Source organism: Fusarium vanettenii, assembly GCF_000151355.1.
Source record: "Fusarium vanettenii 77-13-4 chromosome 11 genomic scaffold NECHAsca_36_chr11_2_0, whole genome shotgun sequence".
Taxonomy (NCBI): Eukaryota; Fungi; Ascomycota; class Sordariomycetes; order Hypocreales; family Nectriaceae; genus Fusarium; species Fusarium vanettenii.
The window spans coordinates 271,885-294,962 of record NW_003315850.1 but is presented as its reverse complement, the minus strand read 5'-3'; the positions used below and the strand labels follow the sequence as shown (position 1 = coordinate 294,962).

Below are 23,078 nucleotides of genomic sequence, written 5' to 3'. Positions count from 1 at the left end.
CTACCACGAATTATTTCGTAGCTTGTATTGTCTCAGGCATCATGAAAACTCAGGGACATAAGTAGTGTGACTTTGTCATAGTAGTCATTCATATCAGTTGCTCACCGCAAGGTGGATGTCACATAAAACTACGCTATAGGAAGATATCTCAGACAAAATCTACATGAACAAATTACCGGTCACCTATAGGAAGGTATATCAACTGCTCTAGGCTCACCTGCTCCCTTAGTTGCGTCGACAATCCTGGCTTCTTACCCGGTGTCTCTAGGGTAGCCACCCCGGCACAAGAGGTGGGGCATTTTGAGAGCAACTGGGCCAATTATGAGGCCAAATGATCGACCCCTGTCAACTCGGATCACGTTATCAGCTGAACGCCAAAATCTCACTCTCTCATCATCTCATTTTCCGACGCCAATTGATCTCTAATCGCATTTCAGATCCCCTATAGTCATGCCTCAAACACTCCCTCAACTAGCTTAACGCAGCCTTAAAGCCATAGGTGAAGCATATTGGGTGGGTGTCCTCATGTGGCGATGCCCTCACCCAGAGCCCCTCGCTCACCGCTGGAGACGTGGGCGACAACCGCGACACAAGGGCAATTGAATGCCTTTTCAGGAGCTGTTGGCGGTTTCGCGTCGGGGATATTTACTTGTCCTCTCGATGTCATCAAAATTCGTCTCCAAGCCCAGGGCAGCCTCGTCCCCGTCCGCTTCGTGAGCAAATCCCGCAAACATGAACTTTACAGGGGTCTTGTCCAAACGGGACGAGTCATATGGAGGGGAGAGGGCATGAGGGGCATGTACCGGGGAATGGGACCTCTATTATTGGGATATCTTCCGACTTGGGCTATCTGGTTCACAGTTTACCAACATTCCAAAGTCACATTACCCCAAGCTTATCGTGAGTTACACAAACCTAGCCGCAGATAAATCAGGGCCGTCGGAGTCTCGAATACAGGTGCTGATGTTCAAGCTAGCTTATCTTTCTTCGAGACCAAATTCCGTAAACATCCTCTCATCCATTGCAGCCGGCACTGCATCAACAATTGTCACCAACCCCATCTGGACAGTCAAGGTTCGCCTGATGTCACAGGCCTATCGGCCATGCAGAAGCCGGTTGTTCCGCAAGAAACGTATATATCGGCCACACTGGCATTATCACTCGACACTTGACACTGCCTACAAGATGTACACGACTGAGGGCATGGGGGCCTTCTATTCCGGGCTCGGAGCTGCTTTGCTAGGCCTCTCGCACGTGGCGGTCCAATTCCCTACTTATGAATACCTCAAGACGAAGTTCACGGGAAAGGGAATGGGTGCTCCACGAGATGATGAAGCAGAATGGGTGAGCATTCTTTCAGCCTCAGTCTTGTCCAAGATAGCTGCCAGTGGTGTCACATACCCCCACGAGGTTATTCGGACCAGACTGCAGACCCAAAGACGACCAGTCCCCGGAGCCGAGTTCCTTGAGGGGCTCGGTGGCTTTACCAGACTTCGGGGCATAGGTCTCAGCGGCATGGTGCTGCAGGCCAAGTATCGGGGCATTGTTGATACGTTTCACACGATACTACGTGAAGAGGGTTGGAGGGCGCTTTATAATGGGATGGGGGTTAATATGGCGCGGAGCGTTCCTGCAGCCACGGTAACGATGATGAGTTACGAATATGTCATGAGCTCACTGCTACGAATAAAGGACGACGCGAATGACGGGCTGGATGAGGCATTTTAGAACCTATGTAAGCATAGAAGGTGTATTATATGTAATATTTATGTGTGACGGAGGATCAAGTGAGACAAATGCTCTAAGTCATGCAAGTGTCAAAATAGAACTGGGCTGCACTGGTAATATTCTGTTTAATGAGATCTTCGTAACTGATTTGTACTAAGGCACGGCAGACGCCACGGAGATGTTATGACATATTGAAGACAAGATAGAAAGTACTTCAAAGAGGGGCTAACTTAGGTTGATTAATAGGTATCTAATAACCGTCACATTATCAGCCACCAACAGCGTTGGTTACACAGCTCCGCCACCCATTCAAGTGATCAAACCCCGCGAACCCTCCAGCCATCCATTTCATTAAAGTCTTCCCCTCAACCCATTCAAACGCAGCGTTGCGGCGTTGAACAAAAGACGAAATGGGGTCACAACAGTTCTACGAGTGTGTCCGATGTGACAGAGATTTTCGTTCTCTGGCTGCCAAGGAACAGCATTTGCGAGATTCTTCCCGACACAACATCTGTCAGCTCTGCGGTGTGCGAGACTATGAAGACGCAGATGACCTCGATGACCACCTCGAAGACGACCATCACTTTTGCACAGGATGCCGTCAAATCTTTTCCAGCAATTGGCTTCTCCAGCAACACAACGTAGATGTACATAACCTCTGCGTCACCTGTGGGCGATACTTCACTTCACCGTCCAACCTCAATAATGTTTGTTGCGAAGTCGTCGATGGCTAGGCCGGCGCAGTAACTCACATGGACAATAGCACAAGATCATCCACGCGGAAAAGAACATCGAGTGTGCGGGGTGCAATCGCCAATTTGCGACCAACTCGGCCATGGTATTGCACCTCGAAGCTGGAACGTGCCCATCCGAAGCCGACTGCCAGGTCGTCGATGACCTCGCAACCGACTGTCGCCAGTACCCAAGCTATCGCTGTGATGACCCAAAGTACGATTACGAATGTCCCAGTTGCGAGACTCCCTTTCGGTACATGAGTGGGCTTTTGCAACACATCGAAAACGGTCCTTGTGACGAGAGTTTAGATTGGCATCGACCTTTGGCGATTTTTCTTCGATATATCCGAACACGTATTTAATGGGGCTATCATCATCACCGTAAGCCCAGAGGTGCTAGCATTAAGATAATAATGTTGCTGGAGGACGAATATACCAGGCCTAGATACCAGGCCCAAAGAGCAGACCTAGGCGCCATGGCTCTCCTTTCCCGGAGACGGCACAAGTTGCTTTGACAAGATACGAGGACCCAACGTCATTGCGACCCCACTAGGTTCTTCGAGGTCTTTTCATGCTAGCAGACGCATGTTGTCGAGTTCGTCATCGTCAGCGTCGTCCGAATCGTTTGTGTCTGGCGAATCAAAACGGGATGCGGGTCGTGTATCATCAAGGCGTCGTTCATCAGATGAGAGTAAAGGTCTCACATGCAGCAGCGGTAGTTTCGTCCCCATGAATCCAAGCTTCCCCGTGACTGATGCCTGCGACGTAAGAGACCCCCATGAAGTGAGACTTGCCCTTCTGGTTATTAGAAGGCCTCAGTACAGCCGGCAGGGAGCAGCCAGCAAGGAGAACAATCTGATCTCCATGCTGAAGGTCGAATCTTGACACGCCAAGGTGTCCTGAAGATGTGAGGAACAGAACACAGCCGCCCAGGAAGGGGTCGAAGCGAAATACCCCGTCGATGAACTCTTGAAGTCCAGACTCAGCAGAGGTGTATGCCCAGGGGACCTCACCCTTATGCACCGCTCTCCCAATCTCCCTGATCCACCCAAAGAACCAATCCTCTAGCTCGCCAACACGCTTCGGCTTCATCGGGCCGGGGGCCGAGAGTGTCTCAATTTGCGAGACACCACAGCCTCGGAGCATAAGCTCTTTCGGTCCGGAGTACTCCAGCAGATGAAGGTCGACTTTACTGTTCCCCGTCGCTCTAGCGCCGAGCTGACTAGCGGCCCATCGCATCAGAGGGAACTTGGAGGGTATTTGAAGGTCCATGACCCACGAGGGCATTGTACTTCGATACCGAAGGGGCGGAAGGCTTTCGAGGTACTTGAGTGAGCCTGACACGTTAATCATATACCTTGCAAACTCCTCGTAGACACGAGACGGGGACAGGGAATAGTTGACGGGAAGCGGAGTTTTTCGAGGTTCAAGCTTTTGGATGAGTGGCAAGAAGGCGTACACCTTGTCTCGCGGATCTCTTGATCTATGAGTGCGAGCGCATTCGACGAACCCGGAAAAGATATCAAAGGGTGCCGACGATATGCTTTGCCCCTGTCGAGCTGCTGTAGCGTTCTTGAACGCGATCCAAGTTGCGATGCGTAATGAAGCTGGCATGGAAGTCTCTTTAACAGATCTGATGGCTGTCAAGCTCCACATCCAGTAGGAGGAAAACGCAGTCCATGAGCAGTAATCATGTCCAGCGACGAGAACGGATTGCCTTGAGAGCAAGTGTTCTTGGATGGTCCACATGCGAGAGAACCATTCGTTGCGGCTGATGACGCTCATGACTTGAGCATCAGACTTGCTTCCAATGTCTACACTCCATATTAGCCAAGACTGATAAGGCGATGAGCAAGTTCACCTACAGCAGTGGTGCCACAGCCAGTTGGAGACGGAGTAAAGAAGATTCCATTTTCTAACCTGGTCTCCAACTCGAGGACCAAACGATCGAAGGGCATATAGAGGCGATGAGGTGAATGGGTATAGAAAAATCGCTTTTCGAAACACAGAGGCAATCTCTTTGCTACCAGGGCCAAGCCAGATGAGAACTCGCGATGCGGACTCGTAGATGTCACCCATCAAGGGGACCTGCCTGCTCTTCTCAGCATTTGAGCTCTGATTGATACACAGAGCATCAATCCAGAGCGTCCGCGACTTCTTCTTCAACCTGAGATGGCGCAACGCCGACTCGCAGTTGGGTGTGACGCGTATGACCTTGCCATCACAGTACACGCGTCGATCACCTGTGATTGGTCCCCAGACATAAGACAAGGCTTCGTAACGAACCCTACCAAGGCTGCTAAGCGAGACTCGCTTAAGGGTTAATCGGAGGGGCTCATTGAAGGCTTCAGCTGGCTCGAGAATGGCCACACGGGTGTCTCTTGGGTTCAGCAACGGTCGATACTCGTATGTCGGGATGCGAGACCGTTTGATGCCATAGTCGGGTTGGCTCTGCGCCAGAGATGCGTAGTAGCGGATATACGGGCGATTGGAAGCGGTTCTGTCGAGTTTGATTCTCCTCAGCCACAGGGACAGCTGCATGCTTCCCTTTGACGCGTCTGGCTTTAGTGGAGTTTGCGGCTGACTGAGGCTTTTCAATGAAGATCACAAGATGATGCATCTAGACGCATTATGCACTGAGCGGTGTCACTGATAAGATTAGTGACTGCGCTACAATTGGCTGGTTATTATTCCCCTCCTCCGCTCGTTTTCATGTGCCCTTCTTCGGCATGCTCACAACAGAGTGCATGATTTGATCGGCTCATCCGTTGAGGGCATCTTCATTCATGATCTTCCTGTTGTCTGTTATATGTGAGAGAAAATTCATGATCTTGACCCCGTTTGCCCCCATTATGTCGAAGTGATCCTCGAATCTCATCTCTCGATTTGTCAGGCGGGTTCACAAAAACGGCACAGCTTCGCTGTCTCTGCGACCCCTTAATCTCTACCTCTGACTCCCTGCAGATCTTTCATGCTTTTTATACACGTCCAAAACCGAGAGAAGCAACTTTGGCCGTGCTATTTCGCCCGACTCCAGAAATCGTTCCTCTAGACTCGCTGGCGATTGCGTGCCTCTTCCAGATAAACCTACCACAGACAGCATTGCCTATATATTCATGAAGGACACTAGAGCCTTCATGTGACGCACATTGCAGTCATATGATTCGTAAACCTTGGCGAGGAGCTTTCAGCTCATGTGAAGTGGAAGCTGCAAGTACCCTATAGGGGATGATTCTGAGATCTCTTTTTCGGAATCACTGTTCAAGGGCATAAAAAAAAATCCTCATTGGCAACTAAAGAAGATTCGTGTGGCTAGAGATTTCCCAACTATCCTATAATGTAATCATCTTCATGCGTAGCTATAAAACGTTGGTGGGATTTGGAATTATGTGGTGTTTGTTGGTGTGAAAACATCGCCACTCCTACTGGCCACCATACATAGGTACGGCTTGGCTTTGCCTCTCGTTTGCCACTCAGACATTTACAGTAATCGGTTATTCATCAATTCCAACCCACTCAAATTTTGTTCATCAAGCAATTATGAGGCGAATCACTTGTGCAATTGTGTTCATCCACACCACTGTTGACGGCCTGGCATATCGTCACGACTCCATCGTGAGTCTCGTTTACAGTGGAATGGCTATTCAATCAGCAGTTTTATTTGGTATCAACCCTGCCTAGTAACCGACAGCATTCCATAATGGCAAGAAAGGGAGAGTAAGTGGATCGGACTGATCACCGTCGCCGCACTCCCCCGGCAACAACAGAGTTATGGAGCCTCTCGGTCAGTCGACGACCAGAGTCTGGAGAAGACAAGCATCGCGTGATCTCGTCACGAGTAAAATTTACGAAAAAAACTCTTCTCGCCTGGCCCCCGTCTGGAGACTCGGGCCTCGCCGTGGAGTTACGGAAGAGGCCAAATCAGAGGCGGGATATTGAAACTAGCGTGACAAGTTACCGATGCTGTGGAATCATAACACGGAAGTATGCCTCATCGGGCGATGGAACCTCGATCCCGACGACAGGAGGAGAAAAGGCCTTTCTTTGGCTGATCTTATCACGGCAACGCCGCCGACCAGAGCTGGGGTAGCGAATCCAGGACGGCAACATGTCAGCCCCAACCCACCACCAGCAGCGGTTCGCGATTCTAAATCTGGCATCAGTGGGTCAAAAACACCAAGCACACGGGGATCGTGCCCCGTCAAAGGCCCAACTGACAGCTCGGCACTGCTTCTGAGGCCTTTTGGCGTCGGCTTCACGGCATCTTCTTTCCAAACACATGTGCCATCTGGATGCTCGCTAATGGCGGCGTATACGGCGTCGACGGCAATGACAGCTCAGTATTCAGCCCAACAAGCAGAGAAATCTCAAATCAAAAGTGTGCATCGAACGTATCCCCAACTAGACAAACGCTCAATATGTCTCGGCAACAGGTGGCCAGGATTCCGGGAAATACCTGCATGGCGCGTGCTCAATAAAGCTCGTGGGCCAGGCTAGACTCCGCTCTCTCTGGACTGGAGAATGTTTGTCCCGGGGCGTCGCCTGGAGTCTCCTGGTCGACGCCAGCCCATGATTCCCGTCTTGCCGAAAGGCCCCGTTCTTTTTAATCTGCATGCGGCCTAGAAATCGGGGGAACGGCCCGTTGGTGTCGTCGGTCATTCGTGGAGGAATAAGCTCATAATGCGGGGAGTGAGCGGCTTGACAAGGGGGGGTCATGGTTGGCGAGAAACACGCGACGCGAGCCACCGTTTGAAGTTGATGTTTTGGCTTCGGAGAGAGTGATCCAGGGGTTTTCTCAGATAATGCATTTGATCTTCTGTTATAGCATAGCCTTGCCTATGCCGTGTTTCTCTTGGCCTTTGTCTAAGCCTCAATACTGCCTTGAACAAGACGTTCTGCTTCTTTTCCTCATCCGGCCGAGACACCGTTTGAAGAACCACGCGGAACTTTTGTCCTCGCACTGGGTGAGCAGGGGTTCGCGTCCAATGACTGGTGACGGCAATACGGCCCGGCCATTGCTTTATCCAAATTCAGGCGGTTCGTCCCTCTGTTCCCCCATGCTGCAAGACCACGGGAGCTGGAGCCTGAGGCACAGAGGGCTCGCGCGCCTACCGTTGGCGGCTTCCGCTGGCAAATGGTTCGAGGAATCTCGGCTGTCCGTTTAGTCGGCCGACGAAGCCTCCCACACGGTCCCGAGGACACAAGCTGACGGGCCATGAAGCCGATAAGCGCGTCCGCCCGACCATGATCTGCCTTTGGTGCTTGCCCGCTTGTCAGCTACTGGTTCTCCCACTGGATGGAGTTGCATCCAATCACTTGACCCCTGAGTCGGCCCTACCTCACCTGGGGGGCGCCATGGCCGATTCCTTGCCCAGCGGGAACCGAATTGTCGATTCCCATTTTCTGAGCGTAGCGGCAGACGCGAGATGGGATGGCTCCCCTTCCTACCACCTTGCCCCCCCGGCCAGTCTAGACCGGGGGACAGGGAAGGGCCCGCATGGACTCTTTCAAGACCAGCACTCTTCGGAACCCCGTCCGTCGATCCGTGGCACCCCCGTGTTTGGAAGCGGCCTGGTGTTCGCAAAGAGCAGTCAGCCCTTTGAGATCTTGGGTGGTGAACCGGATCTGCAGACCGCGTTCCACACAGCGACAAGACACGAGGCCAGAGGCACAACCCTCTGATGCAGACAAACCACCGCCTCGCGACAATTATATATATTCCTCCTCCGTCTGTCAGTTGAGAGAAGTCGTCAGGATCAGAACAGTCTCATTCTCACCCATTGAACTCAACCTTTCAAGACCAGACTTTCCCCACAAGGTTCATCGCTTCAAAGCGCAACACCTCAACCATGGGGTCCTCCATCCACAGCGAAAAGCACGACGAGAAGTACGACGTGGGTCTTCCCCTTCCCCAGAAACAAACGTTGGATAGCCTGGCTGACACGTGAAACTCCAGGCTCAGCATGTCGTCGCAGCTACCAAGACGGCGATTGGTGATGAGGCCTTCCAGCAGGCCATGCTCAAGGAGCCTCCTCCCAGATTTCCCGCTGCCATCCTCATAATCGCCAGTGCCGTCGCCTTCTGCTGCTCTACCGCCAACGGTTTCGATGGCTCCCTTCTTGGAACTCTGCTCTCCAACAAGAAGTTCAAGGACTTCTTCGATGTGGGCACTGCTGGTATCGAGACTGGTACGTTGTTGATTGTAGCGCCATGTTTTGCCTGGAAGACAGGGAATTAACACCTCTTTAGGTATCGTCACTTCCATGTACCAGATTGGCTCCGTCGTTGCTATCCCCTTTGTTGGTCCCGCCATCGATACCTGGGGCCGACGTGCCGGCATGACAATTGGTGCCTCCATCATCATCATCGGTGTCGTTATCCAGCTCGCCTGCTACCACACTGCCAGCGTCGATCAGTTCATGGCTGGCCGTTTCTTCCTTGGTTTCGGTGTTGCTATCGCCGCCGCCGCCGGCCCCGTCTACGTCGTCGAAGTCTCTCACCCTGCCCACCGTGGTGTCGTCACCGGTCTCTACAACGTCATGTGGCCCGTTGGTGCCCTCGTCGCCAGTGGCTCTTCTCGAGGCAGTCTTCACCATGCTGGAAAAACCTCCTGGATGGTTCCTCTCGGTCTCCAGCTGATGTTCCCCACCGTCATCGCCTTCGGCGCCATGTGGCTCCCCGAGTCCCCTCGATGGCTCTACACTCACAACAAGAAGGAGCAGGCCACCAAGAACCTGGTCAGGCTTCACGGCCAAGGCAACCCCGAGAGTGAATGGGTCAAGCTCCAGCTTAACGAGTATGAGGAGCATCTGGAGATGGACGGCACTGACAAGAGGTGGTGGGACTACCGTGCCCTGTTCAAGAACAAGGCCTCTATGTACCGACTCACCTGCAACTGTCTCGTCTCTCTCTTTGGACAGTGGGCTGGTAACAGTGAGTACAACTTGCAGCTTGGAGACTTGACCAGAACTAACTCGCGACAGACGTTGTCTCCTACTATCTCGCGGCTTTCCTTGAGACTGCAGGCATTCGCGACGATGCGCAGCAGATGGACGTTGCCATGGGTATCAACGCCGTTCAGATCGCCTTTGCCATGCTTGGCGCTACTCTCACCGATATCGTCGGTCGTCGTCCCATGCTGATTATTGTCAACATCGTTTGCGGTCTCTGCTGGGTCGGCGTAACTGTCCCAGCTTCCATCGGAAACATTACTGATGTCGACGACAAGGCCCAGGCCGACAAGGTTGCCCCCTCAGTCTCCAGGGCTGTCCTTGCCTGGGTCTACATCTTCCAGATCTGTTACTCGGTTGGCTGGACTCCTCTCCAGGCTCTGTACCCCGTCGAGGTCCTCAGCTACGAGATCCGAGCCAAGGGCATGGCTTTCAGCTCCCTCTTCACCTCTGCTGGTATGAACCCCCCTGTCTACTTTCGAGATGATATACTGACACTCGGACTCAATAGCCATGCTTGTCATGCAGTTTGGTATCCCCGTCGCTCTCAAGAACATTGCCTGGAAGACCTACATTGTCTTCTGCGTCTGGTGCTTCATCCAGTCCGGCATTCTCTACTTCCTCGTCCCTGAGACCAAGAACCGAACTGTAAGTCCCCTATTTCTACAGCTTGAGAACCTCGCTAACATCCCTCACAGCTCGAGGAACTGGACCACATCTTTGCGTCCGACAGCCCAGTCAAGACGTCCAAGCAGAAGAAGACATACGAGGTCGACGAACACGCCAACGTCATCAACGTCGGCGACACCGTTGCCGAACCCAGCCACGTCTAATTTAAGGCGGCTCCCCTCGACCGGACAAGACTCTGCAACCGCAACCGCAACCGCACAACCAAAACCGCCTTCTCCTTCTTTTTGACGTCAAGGGTTTCAGATTGGAATAATCGCGCAGGATACTAGCAAGATACACTAAGCATGAGCTCTGAGATTATTTGGTTTTAATTTATTCGTTGGCTATTATGGCTATACCTTGGTTCATGTTCATCCGCTGTGTGAGCGTTCTTGTCTTCCCACTACGTCTTCTCAGAGTCTTGTATATATTCAGCGATTATAATACTTGAATCATAAGAAGGAATCTTTATTTTCTGAACTTGGTCGGCACTGAGCTCGGTTCGGAGACGCGTATATCGTTGCGCTTGAGTTCCAACAGCTGAAACGTCAGGGCCTGAACATATATAATGTTGATGACCTTGGATGTAATTGAATCAAACAGAGCAGCTTAAGCTTCTAGAAAACACGGGCTATTTACAATCTCAGATGACTAAACGTTCCTCTTCCTTAAACCCTCTATACTATCACTGTGTCTTGTCGGTCGGCGAGTCCAGCTGCACAATCCCCAACCGTTCAAACGCGTCTTCTCTACGCGTCGACGACACCAAGACAAGCAAAACCGTCACGAAACTGCACTCGAATTATTTGCCACCTCAACACTGTCGTGCAAAACCACACAAATCACCTGTGCCTTGACCTTTTGCTGCTGCTTCGGGTGGTGTGATCTGACAGTTGCTGTGCCGCAGTCGCTAGGGAGACGCAATTTCTGGACCGGGGCACACTTTCTCCTTGATTGGACTGGATTTGACCTTTGTAGAGTGTTGGCTGACGGTAGGGGTAGGCGAGATGGTCAGGGAGGCCAATGTGGTGGACCCCTTTAATCTGAGGAATCCATCTGAAACATGGCCGTAGGGACTATCCATGCTTTCTGGATGGCATTGAGTGCCCAATGACACTTGTTTTCAAGATTTTCAAATTAGATGTCTTTCGATGGTGGAAAAGAAATGATATGGATCCTTCTACTGACGCCCACCTCCACGGTATCCATCTTCAGGTAGACGAGACAGAGCCTCGGCCTCTTTCGCCCTTGGTGCCAGCGACTTTCCGCTCCCAACCATGCATACAATCTGTGGAATAGAATCAACTTTCACCGTGTCCTCTTGCTACATTCAGTTGAACTAGGACTCAGCATTTCCGCACCAGCGAAGGATGTTTTGGATTGACTGAGAGTTATGGACCGCGAGTCGAATCTATTCAAGTTAGTCCTGCTGTTATACTGGTAGGGAGAATTGCGTAGACGAACCCGTTTGCCATAAACATAGAGAAACAAACCATAGAGACAGCCAACGATGTGGATGGAACCAATGACAAAGAAAACATTAATTGGGCCATGCTTAGCAAGCCAGTCATTGACAAAGAATGAAATGGCAAAGCTCGTGGCTGCCTTGATGAATGTGACGGCAGCGTAAGCATCTTGAGCGTATTTTCGGTGGCAATCGAGCAGATACGTGTTGGAGACAAGCGACATGATGGCACCACCGAAAGCTGACAGGCCGAAGAAGAAAACGGGAGCGAACCAGTGTATACGGTAGTGAATGGATAGCCCGAACCCCCAGAAGCCCACAGCGCCGGTCACGAGCGCTGGCACGCAGAGGATGTTGCGGAACTCTGGCTCGTAAATGCCACCGTTCTTACGCGACATATAAGTCACTAGCCAGTCAGCGACGGGGCCTGGAATGAAGTTGCCGATGATGTTTCCGACCAAGGGTGAGAGAACCGTCAGCCCCACGGCACCAGTCGTGAAGTTGTAGGGTGCCGCGGTAAAGATTTGTGCCAGGGACACCGATATCGCGGCGGCAAAGGCCACAGTCAAGCCATAAGCGTAAGCAGCCCAATGTACTGCTGGAAGAATGAGCGTTACAAAGGGCGAGAGAACCGCGCGGAGGTAGTTTTCGTTGCTGAAGCGGCCATTGTAAAGCTTCAGGCCTTGCAGCCAGGTCTTGCGTTTCTCGGGCGTGCCGTTGCCCTCAATGTCAGAGACACTGGCGATAGCAGCAGCGTCGGGGTTTGCTTTTTCATCTTGTTCCAACTGCTGGATGGGTCCGTCTTGGCTTATGGTGTCTGAGTCTAACTCATCGGCTAGCACTTGGTGGATATCTGTGTCGAACTTCTTTGCACGGTTGTAGGTGGTCTCTGGGATTAGCAAGAAGAGTAGGAATATGTACGCTGACATGAAGATGACACTGAAAGCTATTGTGAGCACATCCTCCAAGAAAATGCAAATGAAGGGACTCACGCATATCGAAATGCCCAGACATAACTCTGCCCCTGCACAATCTGGCTCGCAATGACCTGACCTAGAGCATTACCACCAGAGAGTCCAAAATGCCACAACGCCAAGTGGAAGCCGCGCTGGTGAACGAAGAACAGGTCACCGACGCTGGAGCTGACGAGGTACTGAAGACCAGAGACACAAGCTCCCCAGAGAGCACGGCCAGCGTAGATTGAGGGCATATGCTTGGGGTTTGCCAGAATCACACTGTAACCAATGATGCCGGTGATTCCCAGTCCAATAAAGACAGGTCTTTTGCCGTAGATACGGGCCAGTGGCGTGGTGAGAATACCGGCGAGGCCGAGGCCGACCATGAGGAAGCTCACGGACCGGGAGAGCTGGGTGAGCGTGGTTCCTATCTCCTTGGCCATGACGCCGTGCGAGGGGTTTAGGAAGAAGGCCGTCCCCGAGGAAAGGCCACTGCCAATGGCAAGGAACCAACTATGGAATATCTTTTCCCGCTCGGGCCAATCTGGTTTGTTGTCAGTCCCGATTTCTCAAGTGGATCAGGAAGCATACTCAAGGGGTCGTTGGGAGAGTTGGACGGCTGGGGCACCAGGATGATGCCATCATGACGGCCGGTGCCCGTCTTGAGATGGGCCGTCTTGATGCGCGACTGCTCATCTTCTCGTTCAACGTAAACAGTCCCAGGGACTTTGTCGCTCGACTTCGGTTCAAGGACCCACAAGCCCATGATTGAATGATTGATGAAGTGTTGGAGCAGGCAGTAAGGAGATGTAAATATAGATCAGCTGCGATACACAGAGATCGGTCGATGGTGATCCAGACTGAAGGCCACAGTCTCGTTGCTCTAATATCGTGGATTTTGCTCCAGGGACATAAGATATAATATTGTGTCTTGAGGCTCAAACCATCTATATAAAGCCATGCTCGATCGTGGGTGAGGATGAGCTATCGAGAGTCTGGATCTTGGCTGTCATCCATGGCGATGGCGCAATATCTAGTATCGATCATACCAGTCTCTCTGTAGACCAGCGATTAAGGATATCCGAAGAGGCGGCGAAGAGTGCCTCTGTTGGGGCCATGCCTCAAGCGTCCCCAGATCGAACAATCCTAGGCGATTCCCAATTCAGCATCGCCGAGCGAAGGCGACATCTAAGCGATGCGCAAGAACAAGGGCGAACTAGACTGCGACAGGGGTTGCCTAACCAACCTGACTCGCGACAAACACCATGCTTCATCGCTTTGATTATTAATCTATGACCTTTGCAGCTACTCAGCGACCTTAAAGCACTCTACTTGAGATCGCATGACCGGTGCAAAAGCATGTCACGGTGTTTACATTAATATACAATAAGATTTTAATATGTCTTTTTATCTATCTTTTATACTTAAAAAGTTTTAAATTGTTCGATTTTATTGTGTTCATTGTTTGTAATGATAATACAATGCCCTAAGCCACAATAGCAAAAAACATGGTCATTGAGACGTGACGGTATCATAACCCAACACCGCCTAACACCATAACCTCATTCGACTTTACAGAACATAAACGTAACCGCACAATTTGATTATACGATTTAGAAATGCCATACTAATAACATACCAACTACGAGATGTACGCACCGAGAGGTAATCCCTTCGCCTCACATGCAGCACGCCCATCTCCAAAATATCTAAATCGATTCCTTGAGTTATATGTGTATTCAAAATCTTCGAAGCGAGGGTGTTTCAACGCTTCAAGGAAGTGGTTTACAGATCCTGGCCATGGCCCTACAGCAGTTCCAAGTTAGTCAGTGCGTGTCTTCATGTTTAACGATCCCGCCTTCTGGGAAGACAATAGAGAGACAGTCGGGCTACTTACCGATGACAGGGCCATCTACTGTCCCATTCTTGTACCTGTTGAACAATGTCAGCTAGCGATCTCATCTTGTATGTGACACTGATTCAATGATTACTTACCAGCTTGTACACTCCCCGGTCCATGTCATGTCCTTCATGAACTCATCTTTCCACTGGTTGAACTCGGATGTTGCCTTGTCCGTGACGATGACATATCTCAGGTCCTGAGTCTGGATTTTACGAATGAAGGCGAGGGCAAAGTCCACCTGCCGCTCGATAGCCGGTATCAGAGATCCGTTGCTGATCGGGGAGTTTGGGCCGGTTGTCACTGCAAAATGGTCCGATCATTAGTAAAATCCACAGCTACAGTGTGCAAGTCTGTGGTAAACGGAATAGCCGTGTGGGAGGAGTGAGCTTACGGAAATAGTTGGGCATTGATGGGGCTGTGACTGAAAGATAGCCCTGGGCACCCTTTTCAGCCCACTCCTGTTGCAAGTCCACGCCTCCTAACCCAACGATGGGAAACCGGGGCACAAACGAAGTGACGTATCCTGTTGCGGTTATGATGGCATCTACCTCGTGGAGCTTGCCGTCAACTGTCTTGATCCCCGACTCGGTGACCTTGGCAATGTGGGATGTCTCGACCACCACATTGTCTGCCGTGAGAGCCTCCAAGTAGCCGTGGCCAGGCGTGACGCGCCGACAGCCTAGTGAAAACTTGGGGATGAGTTTCTCGCATAGTTCTGGGTTATTTCCGAGTCGCGTGCGCATCGACTTGGAGACATTCTCAACGCCTTGTCTCTGGGCATCTGAATGGCGATAGAAAGACGGAAAGCGCGCATTCATGCTATGTTCGATTTCGCGACGGTAGGTGAGAAAGTAGTCTGGGTCTTCCCGGAAACGCTTCCTTTCCTCCTTGCTGTAGGTCGTGTTGCGGCCCTGTGAGGCGAAGTGACCGGCAAACTCGGCGGCAATCCAGGAGGGAGAACGGTGGAAGCTCACCAATTTCTGGACAACTTAAATAAAAGATCAGATTCACGTTACACATGAATATTCATAACTCACTTGGTTGAATGGTCGGCACCACTTGAATAGCTGACGCGCCTGATCCTATCACGGCCACTCTCTTGCCTGACAGATCAAGACTGTTGTCCCAGTGGGCCGTGTGCACAAGAGTTCCACGGAAATCATGGAGTCCCTGGATAGATGGCCACGCCCAATTACTTGAAGGTTTTCCGTCAGAATCAAGATTCGTATAAAAGCTCATGTATCTTTTTCACATACTTGAGAACCCCGCCGCTATTGATGAACACTTCGGCTGAATCGACAAAAGAGTCTCCGGTCTCGAGATTCAGGACCGTCAATTTCCACAGCGATGCTTTGTCATCCCATCTGGAATCCACGACCTGATGTTTGAACTTGGTATGCTCATAGACGCCGTAATCCCGCGCGAGCTGCTGGTAGAACTGTACGATCTCTTGGCCACTTGCATAGACTCTGGTCCAGTCGGGGTTCCTAGAGTATCATGGGATTAGACAAAGAGACGAGTCGGATGAGGTTTGATGAGATGCGGTGGCTTCTATTGCTTCATGCTTGGATAGCGTCACTTACCCAGCCCAAGTAAAGGTGTAGCAGTGTGCGGGTACATCACAAGACACGCCAGGATATGTCGACTCGAACCAAGTGCCCCCAACATCTGAATTCTTCTCGTATATCTGAAACGAAACATTCTCGAGCCCTCTTGCCTTGTAAGTAAAAGCAATGCCCGAGATGCCAGCACCGAGTACTACGACGCGGATTGGCTTGGGCTGGTTGACATGGTGATTGGCGATGATGTCGCTTTCCTGCGTTACCCAGTGCCTGGCTGCCATAGTATCGAGACTTTGCTTGATGCAGTGCCTGTGGTGGTTGAATGAGTTGATTTGCCCGTGTAAAAGGAGTCTTCAAATCTGGATCCAGCCAGGTAACAGTGAAAGCTTGAACTAACACTACCTAGTATTAACGACTACGGATGACATGACTACACATACATTTTGATTAAAAATCACCAACAGAAGCGACTTTGCTAGGGAAGCTAAACTCAGATGAGCATCGCCGTTCGGGTCTGGTGTGGTGCACCCGGTTATATCCACATGTCGAGATGGCTGAAGAACCCACCGAGATGTCGCAATCCGAGGATTCCACTTCCAGACGAGTCTTAGTACTTTTGGGACAATAGGGACTTTTACGAAGTGGCCCGAGTTACAAAATCCCTTCAAGCAATAACCATCGCACGTTGTTTCGGTTTCGCATTAACAACACTGAAATCTAGTATAATGACTTCTATTGATATTCCAATCAGCCACCTAGTTTTTGGGCAAGTAAAAGACAAGGTTTTTATTATCAGTGGTAAGTTTATCTCGAATCTCTTCACTTGTCCGCTACCTCATCGGGTGAATCTAACTTGAGAATACTAGGTGGTGCAACAGGCATTGGAGCAGCGACGTGAGTCATGGCCTTCCCCTGTAGGGTTTTTTGCCGTATATTTGCAAGCGACTAACTGAGCATGTCTCATAGTATACGGCTTCTGGCTGGACTTGGGGCCCATGTCTCTTTTCTCGATACAAATGAGGCCAGTAGCAAAAATCTCGAGGCTGGGCTCCAAAGGTATGTTCCTCGCATCCGCTGTTGCGCAAGAAAATATCCCCGTCTAACTACTACCTGTCTCTACCAGCGTTGACTTCTTCCATGGCTCGGTTACCAGTTGGGATGATCAGCTCAACGTCTTTGAGAAGACCATTAAGAAGCATGGGCGGATCGATATTGTCCTCGCCAATGCAGGGATAGACGAGGTAGCTGAGGATGCATTTCTCGACACCTTTGACGAACATCAGAGGCTCAAGGCGCCCACGTTAACTGTTCTTGATGTCAACATTCGCGGCGCCATCTACACGACCAAGTTGGCGTTGAGCTATTTCCGACGTTACAAAATCCATGGCTCCCTTGTCCTCACAGGCTCGGCGGCTTCATACCTCGACACGCCCGGCATCCCAGTTTACAATGCGGCCAAGCACGGCATCATCGGGCTAGTCCGCTCGCTGCGTGACACATTGCGTGACGAGGGCTTGATCAGAGCAAATGTGGTTGCACCGTGGTTCACGAGAACACCATTCACAGCCAAGGTGGCCAAGATTTGGGAGGAAAAAGGACTCCCCATCAATGAGCCCATTGATGTTGCACGGGCAATCGTATTCTTGGCAGTGAACTCTGAATACCACGGCAAGTCCATCTATGTGGCTGATGGTAAGTACACTGAGATTGAGGATCAAGTGCAGGCATCAAGAGACATCTGGCTGGGAAAGCAGAACACAGCGTGGGTGGATCAGAGGAAGGCTGGAAAGATCAAGTTGGGGAAGCAGGATGAATAAGGTCTGTTCAAGTTGAAAGGCTAGATGCAAGCATGAGGTCTTGGAGAAAGCTTGCGGGTAGAATGGCACAGCAATCGAGCACCACACCTTTACCCATCTGTTCTCAAATTCCGCTCAATGCTTCTTCCACGATGCGGTTAAATCGTTCAGGCTGCTGAATATGAGTTATATGCCCAGCATCCTTGATAATGACAACCGAGCTTCCAGTCTGAGTCGCAAGTGCCTTGGTCTCTTCCACTACAGACGCCGCATCTTCCTCTCCAACCACGAACAGAACTTTTCCGCCATTGCTGTTGTCAGCAATAGCCTTGGCATAGGGCCACAGGTCCAGCTTCCGCAGCGCGGCGACACTGGCGAGATATCCTTCAAACGACTGAGTCCCGACCCGAGCTGTGATACTGGCAACTAGCTCAGGATGCGCCGTCCGCCACTCTTCTTTGAACCACCGCGCAACGCTCTGTTTGGCTAACGCTGCGGTGCCTTCTTCTCTAGCCAAGGCAATCCGTTGGTCCCAGATTTTGTCATCCTCAAACGTCGCGTGGGCGCGGCTGCCGACAATGAGCAGGCGGCGAAAGCGGTCAGGGTGGTGTGCGGCCAGGACGACACCGATACTGCCGCCGATACTAAGACCGATGAAAGCTTCAGCTTGTTTGATCTCAAGATGGTCTAGTAGCCTAATGACATCGGAGGCTAGATCCTCAACAGTGTGGCCAGCTTCGTAATCAAAGCCCGGCGTGTTGGACAAAGGAGACTGGCCATGAAATCTCATGTCGTAGCGGACAATTGTGTATGATTTAGAGAAACTGGCAGCGAATTGATCCCAAAGCCAGGTGGCAGCGGACAGCGAGTTTGAGAGCACAATGGTAGGTTTGCCGGCGGGTATAGGCAGCGTCGTGGAAACCTCGAAAAATATGCTGATGAGAGGATTCTCCGAGACGGTTAGAAAACCAGTGGTGCTTGAAGGGGCCATGCTGACGTAGTCTGATGGAAGAGTCGTCGGATACAAGTCAGTGTTATTCAAAGTCCTGGGCAAGGACCTAGGATGCCGTCTCGCTTAATGAAGACTCGACTGAAATGATATACCCTGATACTGAGCCTTTCGGCCATTCTTGCGGGGCCTTGAGTGTAGATAAATAGTTGAGATCGAAAATGGCAACTTTCTTTGCTCTCAGCAACATTGGGGCGGCACCAGCACCAGCCGACATCCGGCGATACCGTTCCTAGCAAGATGGAGATGACGCCATTTAGCCGATAATTATTACACGGGGATCGACTGGACTGAGACGTCTCTTTGGACAAGGTGGGGTGGTTTGGTTTTTGGCCCTGTCGTCACCCTTTTCGTTGGCCATTGTAATGAGGTTGGCGCCATCAATGTTACAAACTTAACCTTGTTCACACCCATTATGTACGAATTGGAAAGATAACCAAGTAAGATCAAGAGGTTCCTCTTTCGGTTGCCGGGTTCTAACATTTTGCCACTTTGCATGGCATGTGAAACAAGTCGACGGGCGAACGCTGCTTTGCTGGACCATTGTATAATGATGTTCTTTCCTTCTTAGATTTCTTTCCGTGAAATTGAACTATACTAGACTTGTCGAGTTTATCCAAGCTCTTTTTCCATCATATGCTTCCATCACGCCATCAGCAGACACGCAGTGGCTGAGAAAAGATGAGACACATGCTTAGTGTGAATCTGGGCTAGATGGAGAAACCACGAATGAAAAGGTCAAGTCTATCTCAAGGGTTGATCATCATGATATATACGAATCGGGGCCATCATTCTCCTTCTGATATCTGAACATGTGGATGTCGTCGGCTGGCAGGTTCTCGCCGAGGCCGAAGAAGTTGACCCTGGTTTACCCGGCGCTGGTCAGCTCCGTAACTTCAGAGGGATTCATATCTTTGTCGGGATGGGTGTGAAGGAAGCTGGGGAAAACGCACCACTGCTCTATGTCTAAGGAGCTTGGGACACTGGCTCCAAGCGGGAGGGTCAGATCTGGAGACGGCCGCGACGAATCCTCGAGAAAGTATTGAGGTGCTTCGACAGGAGGGAAAAAGTCTGTTCCCAGCCCGGATGAGGATTGGCCAACACTCAAGCCAGCTACGCTACTGCCTTCATAGTGGAAATCCATTGCCAGCAACCTGAACCTTGTTAAAAGACCTCCTCATCATTCAAATCGTTTGTCATTTCAACTTACTGTCTCATGTAAGATTCGGTAATGTCGCTAGAGACACGCAAACCTGGAAGAGGCGCCTGCCAATGATTGGCGTCAAACAGGGATGAGCCTGCAGATCTCGGAAGTTGCATGTTGGCTTGCAACGTCTCGAATAGCCGGTGGATCAGAGATGCGCTGACCCAGAGTTGGCTAAACTCGTACAAGACGTGCAGGCACAACGAGTACTTGGTCTGGGCGTCACGTCGAACCTCGTCATTTGGCGACTGACCTTCGATGAGGAAGAAGATGAGGCAGTTGAAGAGCGAGATGGTACTGGGGAGGGTCTTGGTCAGATGAGGACAAGGCTGGGGGGAGGATGAAGTCACAGCTGGCCGGTGAAACGGAGTACTTGGTTATACGCCCTCACGTTGCGAAGAATCCTGCTGACCATGGTTGCTGCAGCGATACCTCGAGCTTGACAATAGAGTCGCTCGGCCTCTGCACGACCCTGGGTCTGGCGAGCGACTGCCTTGCCCCGGAAACGCAGCATAATGTTTGTACTGGTTGGGTTAGGCTAGCTTTAGTTGTCTAATACAAGATGTATAAGATAAAAGTTGGGGAGAACCTACTAGTATAGGATGTGCAGAAAGGCCGGCCAAAACTCATGCTTCTGAATGTCATTTATATCGTACTGCAGGGCCTGAGGAACTCGGTCAAGCCAGTCTCGGCAGAGCTGGATCCCATGGTCGTTATAGTCGTCGGGGAAGCCTATTCTTACCCCCTTCTCACCAGGGGGTAGGGGTGACTGACCCAGGTCTCTTAGAGACGCCAGATTCGCCTCGCGCTCCGCGATGGAGCCGGTCACGGGCTTTTGGAGATGCTGTGTGACGAAGTGCTCCTGGTGAATATGATGTAGAGCCTCGGCCACCCTGATGACTTCTATCGAGAATGCCACTTCGATAGGTTGGTATGGATATCGATGGAGATGCTCCGCGACCTCGGGTTCCTCAATGAAATCCTCTGTGGTCAAAGGGTAAACGTCGAAATCGGATAGCGAAATGATGCAAGGAAGACCATGAGAAACGGCGACCGCCACATCACGGTTCTGTTTCTTGAGTCAGGGCTGCAAGGGAAGCACCTGCATGACACTTACAAAACATGTCCACCATATTCGTTTCCACAGGCGCCCTAATACTAGATCATCCTTGGGATAATGGTCCCTGAGAGTATGAGCAATAAGCATAAACCCTTTCTGGGTTCATTGCGAGCCCTGGGGCTTTCGTTGTACTCACCATCGATGCATTCCAATACTCTGCGCTGTGTTGATTGCATCAACGGCGCATGATCGCATGTTTCTCCCCCCATCGTCCTTCTTATCCCACCACCAGGTAAGAAGCAGCAACGCCTGGACGCGTACAAGTCGGCTTTGCTCGTAGCCGGTATCCAACAAGGCCTGTCGAGTCTGGTTTCAGTCAACTGCCGATTTAACCTTGGGGTTGTAAATGCAACTGGAACGGTGAGGTGATGATCACTTTGACCAACCTTTGTGGCTTTGTAAAACCGCTGTGCACTGCTTTGGTTCGACCCCTTGCTGTCTAGAAGCGCTGGATTTCGACAGGCACGAGACCCAGACGTGAAGATGGCGAACAGAAGCAGCCGGCTTGGGCTTCCACCGCCGTGGAAAGTGCAGAGAAACTCGTGGCGATTGATGACAGGTGCGGTTGGGTGTACATCAGCAAAGTAAGCCTCAACAAGATCTTCCTGTAATCTTCGAGGCGGCAGGTCAAAGGCACCCTTCGCCTTAAGGTATTCCATGTCTGCCGAGTCGAGCATGAGAGCTTGCTGCTCCAGATTGAGAGTGGAACGAGAGGACATGTTGACCTCTAACGGCCCAGGGGCTCTTCTATTCTGGAACCAATTGGTATCTTGCCCAGGACCGGCTGTTGGAACACTGTCGTGCTGAGTGTCACTCGCCGGATTCGCATGGGGATAAGCATAGTCGTGCTGTTGTTGTTCCAGGAAGGATGGAGCGTATGACCCAAGGCTGTCTTTCACATAGGCCTCGAATCGATCTATACGCATCGGAATTCTAGATGGACCTGAGATGACCTGGTCGGCGGCGGCTGATGGCTGAGCGGGCTGCAAGGACTGACCCGTTAAATCCAGCTGTGACATAGAAATGCTTCCACTGGTACCATGCTGATCATTTCGAAAAGTGGCATATGGCGTCTCGGTATCAATCCCTCCGAGTGACCCTCCAGGGCTATCATCAGGTGCTGGCGATTCGGCGGGGTTTGTGCCCGAGCCGGATTGTTCACCCGAGTGTGGAAGCACTTCAAATGCGTGATCTATGACGTTCTCCCTGAAGAAGCCCAAATTTGAGTAAGCCTAAATTGAATAGGTACTGAAGCACAACATAGCTAAGGTGTCTCTGTACGTACCTAGACGCTGTAGAAACTTCTACATCGTCATATTGACTTCCGGTGTTGGCGCCACTTCTATATCGACCATCCAGATGAGTCCTTCATTTGGGCCTGTGTCAACTCAGGGTATGTCTTGTGTAGACTCATAGACTTACCGACAGATGGCACCCGAAGCAAGGCAGTTCTACAACGCAGGGCCTATTAGTAGAGCTGTTCACGGGGAAGCCAGGTTTGGCACATCATCTAACGGACCTTGCATGAACCACGCCCGGCCTCTCTCGACCCTTAGAAGCCTGATTGTCAATGACAAATGTGTGCTCAGCGGAGACAAAGGCTAGCATACGCACCGGCATCGCATTTGACCTTTCTCTCATGGCATCGAACGCAGGCGCTACTGTTGGGCTTGCGCTTCTTGGTAAAGGATGTTGGGTCAACCTGCACGAGATTGATGGCCAACATATTTGCATTGAACTGTATGATTAAAGGACAGGCAGTACACGCTTCCAGGTCTCTGGTGTGCTATCCAACGCGCTCAAGCGCTGACGGAGTTGAGTATCCTGGCTGCCCGGACACATCAAAGCACGTCATTACACTTTCCGATGACGGCCCAGCTACGATGGTGCAATTCATTGTGGTGATTGACGAATATGACACTAGCCCTCTTGGCAACGGATGACGGCCACTGGGCCAGGAGTGCAGCAATCCTTTGAGATAA

General features: G+C 51.2%; 9 protein-coding genes across 9 annotated transcripts; 4 read left to right on the top strand and 5 right to left on the bottom strand.

The window, feature by feature from the left end:
* Nucleotides 1-533: 533 nt before the first annotated feature.
* Nucleotides 534-1,728, top strand: NECHADRAFT_51812 (uncharacterized protein; the record flags this gene model as incomplete). Its single annotated transcript, XM_003042388.1, has 2 exons — nucleotides 534-904; nucleotides 993-1,728. 2 exons carry the CDS (start codon nucleotides 534-536, stop codon nucleotides 1,726-1,728), a joined length of 1,107 nt encoding a protein of 368 aa, XP_003042434.1.
* Nucleotides 1,729-2,138: 410 nt separating this feature from the next.
* On the top strand, nucleotides 2,139-2,824 carry NECHADRAFT_51843 (uncharacterized protein; the record flags this gene model as incomplete). Its single annotated transcript, XM_003042387.1, has 2 exons — nucleotides 2,139-2,435; nucleotides 2,492-2,824. The coding sequence occupies 2 exons, from the start codon at nucleotides 2,139-2,141 to the stop codon at nucleotides 2,822-2,824; spliced, it is 630 nt and encodes a 209-aa protein (XP_003042433.1).
* A 319-nt stretch (nucleotides 2,825-3,143) lies between these two features.
* On the bottom strand, nucleotides 3,144-5,240 carry NECHADRAFT_102011 (uncharacterized protein; the record flags this gene model as incomplete). Its single annotated transcript, XM_003042301.1, has 3 exons — nucleotides 3,144-4,276; nucleotides 4,328-5,052; nucleotides 5,200-5,240. 3 exons carry the CDS (start codon nucleotides 5,238-5,240, stop codon nucleotides 3,144-3,146), a joined length of 1,899 nt encoding a protein of 632 aa, XP_003042347.1.
* Nucleotides 5,241-8,311: 3,071 nt separating this feature from the next.
* NECHADRAFT_105607 (uncharacterized protein) lies at nucleotides 8,312-10,559 on the top strand (the record flags this gene model as incomplete). The annotated part of the gene is made up of 6 exons (XM_003042386.1): nucleotides 8,312-8,360; nucleotides 8,438-8,650; nucleotides 8,712-9,395; nucleotides 9,446-9,868; nucleotides 9,924-10,060; nucleotides 10,111-10,559. 6 exons carry the CDS (start codon nucleotides 8,312-8,314, stop codon nucleotides 10,243-10,245), a joined length of 1,641 nt encoding a protein of 546 aa, XP_003042432.1. The 3' UTR covers nucleotides 10,246-10,559.
* Nucleotides 10,560-11,389: 830 nt separating this feature from the next.
* On the bottom strand, nucleotides 11,390-13,268 carry NECHADRAFT_51888 (uncharacterized protein; the record flags this gene model as incomplete). Its single annotated transcript, XM_003042300.1, has 4 exons — nucleotides 11,390-12,353; nucleotides 12,411-12,485; nucleotides 12,539-13,046; nucleotides 13,094-13,268. 4 exons carry the CDS (start codon nucleotides 13,266-13,268, stop codon nucleotides 11,390-11,392), a joined length of 1,722 nt encoding a protein of 573 aa, XP_003042346.1.
* An 876-nt stretch (nucleotides 13,269-14,144) lies between these two features.
* Nucleotides 14,145-16,248, bottom strand: NECHADRAFT_86543 (uncharacterized protein; the record flags this gene model as incomplete). The annotated part of the gene is made up of 7 exons (XM_003042299.1): nucleotides 14,145-14,308; nucleotides 14,400-14,434; nucleotides 14,498-14,705; nucleotides 14,797-15,393; nucleotides 15,443-15,600; nucleotides 15,662-15,892; nucleotides 15,989-16,248. The coding sequence occupies 7 exons, from the start codon at nucleotides 16,246-16,248 to the stop codon at nucleotides 14,145-14,147; spliced, it is 1,653 nt and encodes a 550-aa protein (XP_003042345.1).
* An 849-nt stretch (nucleotides 16,249-17,097) lies between these two features.
* Nucleotides 17,098-17,784, top strand: NECHADRAFT_51696 (uncharacterized protein; the record flags this gene model as incomplete). The annotated part of the gene is made up of 1 exon (XM_003042385.1): nucleotides 17,098-17,784. A coding segment is annotated over one exon (687 nt), but the record flags the coding sequence as incomplete, so codon positions are not given.
* Nucleotides 17,785-18,021: 237 nt separating this feature from the next.
* On the bottom strand, nucleotides 18,022-19,133 carry NECHADRAFT_86541 (uncharacterized protein; the record flags this gene model as incomplete). Its single annotated transcript, XM_003042298.1, has 4 exons — nucleotides 18,022-18,060; nucleotides 18,170-18,809; nucleotides 18,868-19,004; nucleotides 19,047-19,133. The coding sequence occupies 4 exons, from the start codon at nucleotides 19,131-19,133 to the stop codon at nucleotides 18,022-18,024; spliced, it is 903 nt and encodes a 300-aa protein (XP_003042344.1).
* Nucleotides 19,134-19,640: 507 nt separating this feature from the next.
* NECHADRAFT_86540 (uncharacterized protein) lies at nucleotides 19,641-22,822 on the bottom strand (the record flags this gene model as incomplete). The annotated part of the gene is made up of 10 exons (XM_003042297.1): nucleotides 19,641-19,926; nucleotides 19,983-20,305; nucleotides 20,368-20,500; nucleotides 20,570-21,045; nucleotides 21,094-21,160; nucleotides 21,233-21,393; nucleotides 21,483-22,328; nucleotides 22,519-22,573; nucleotides 22,616-22,697; nucleotides 22,759-22,822. 10 exons carry the CDS (start codon nucleotides 22,820-22,822, stop codon nucleotides 19,641-19,643), a joined length of 2,493 nt encoding a protein of 830 aa, XP_003042343.1.
* Between the last annotated feature and the right edge of the window lie 256 nt (nucleotides 22,823-23,078).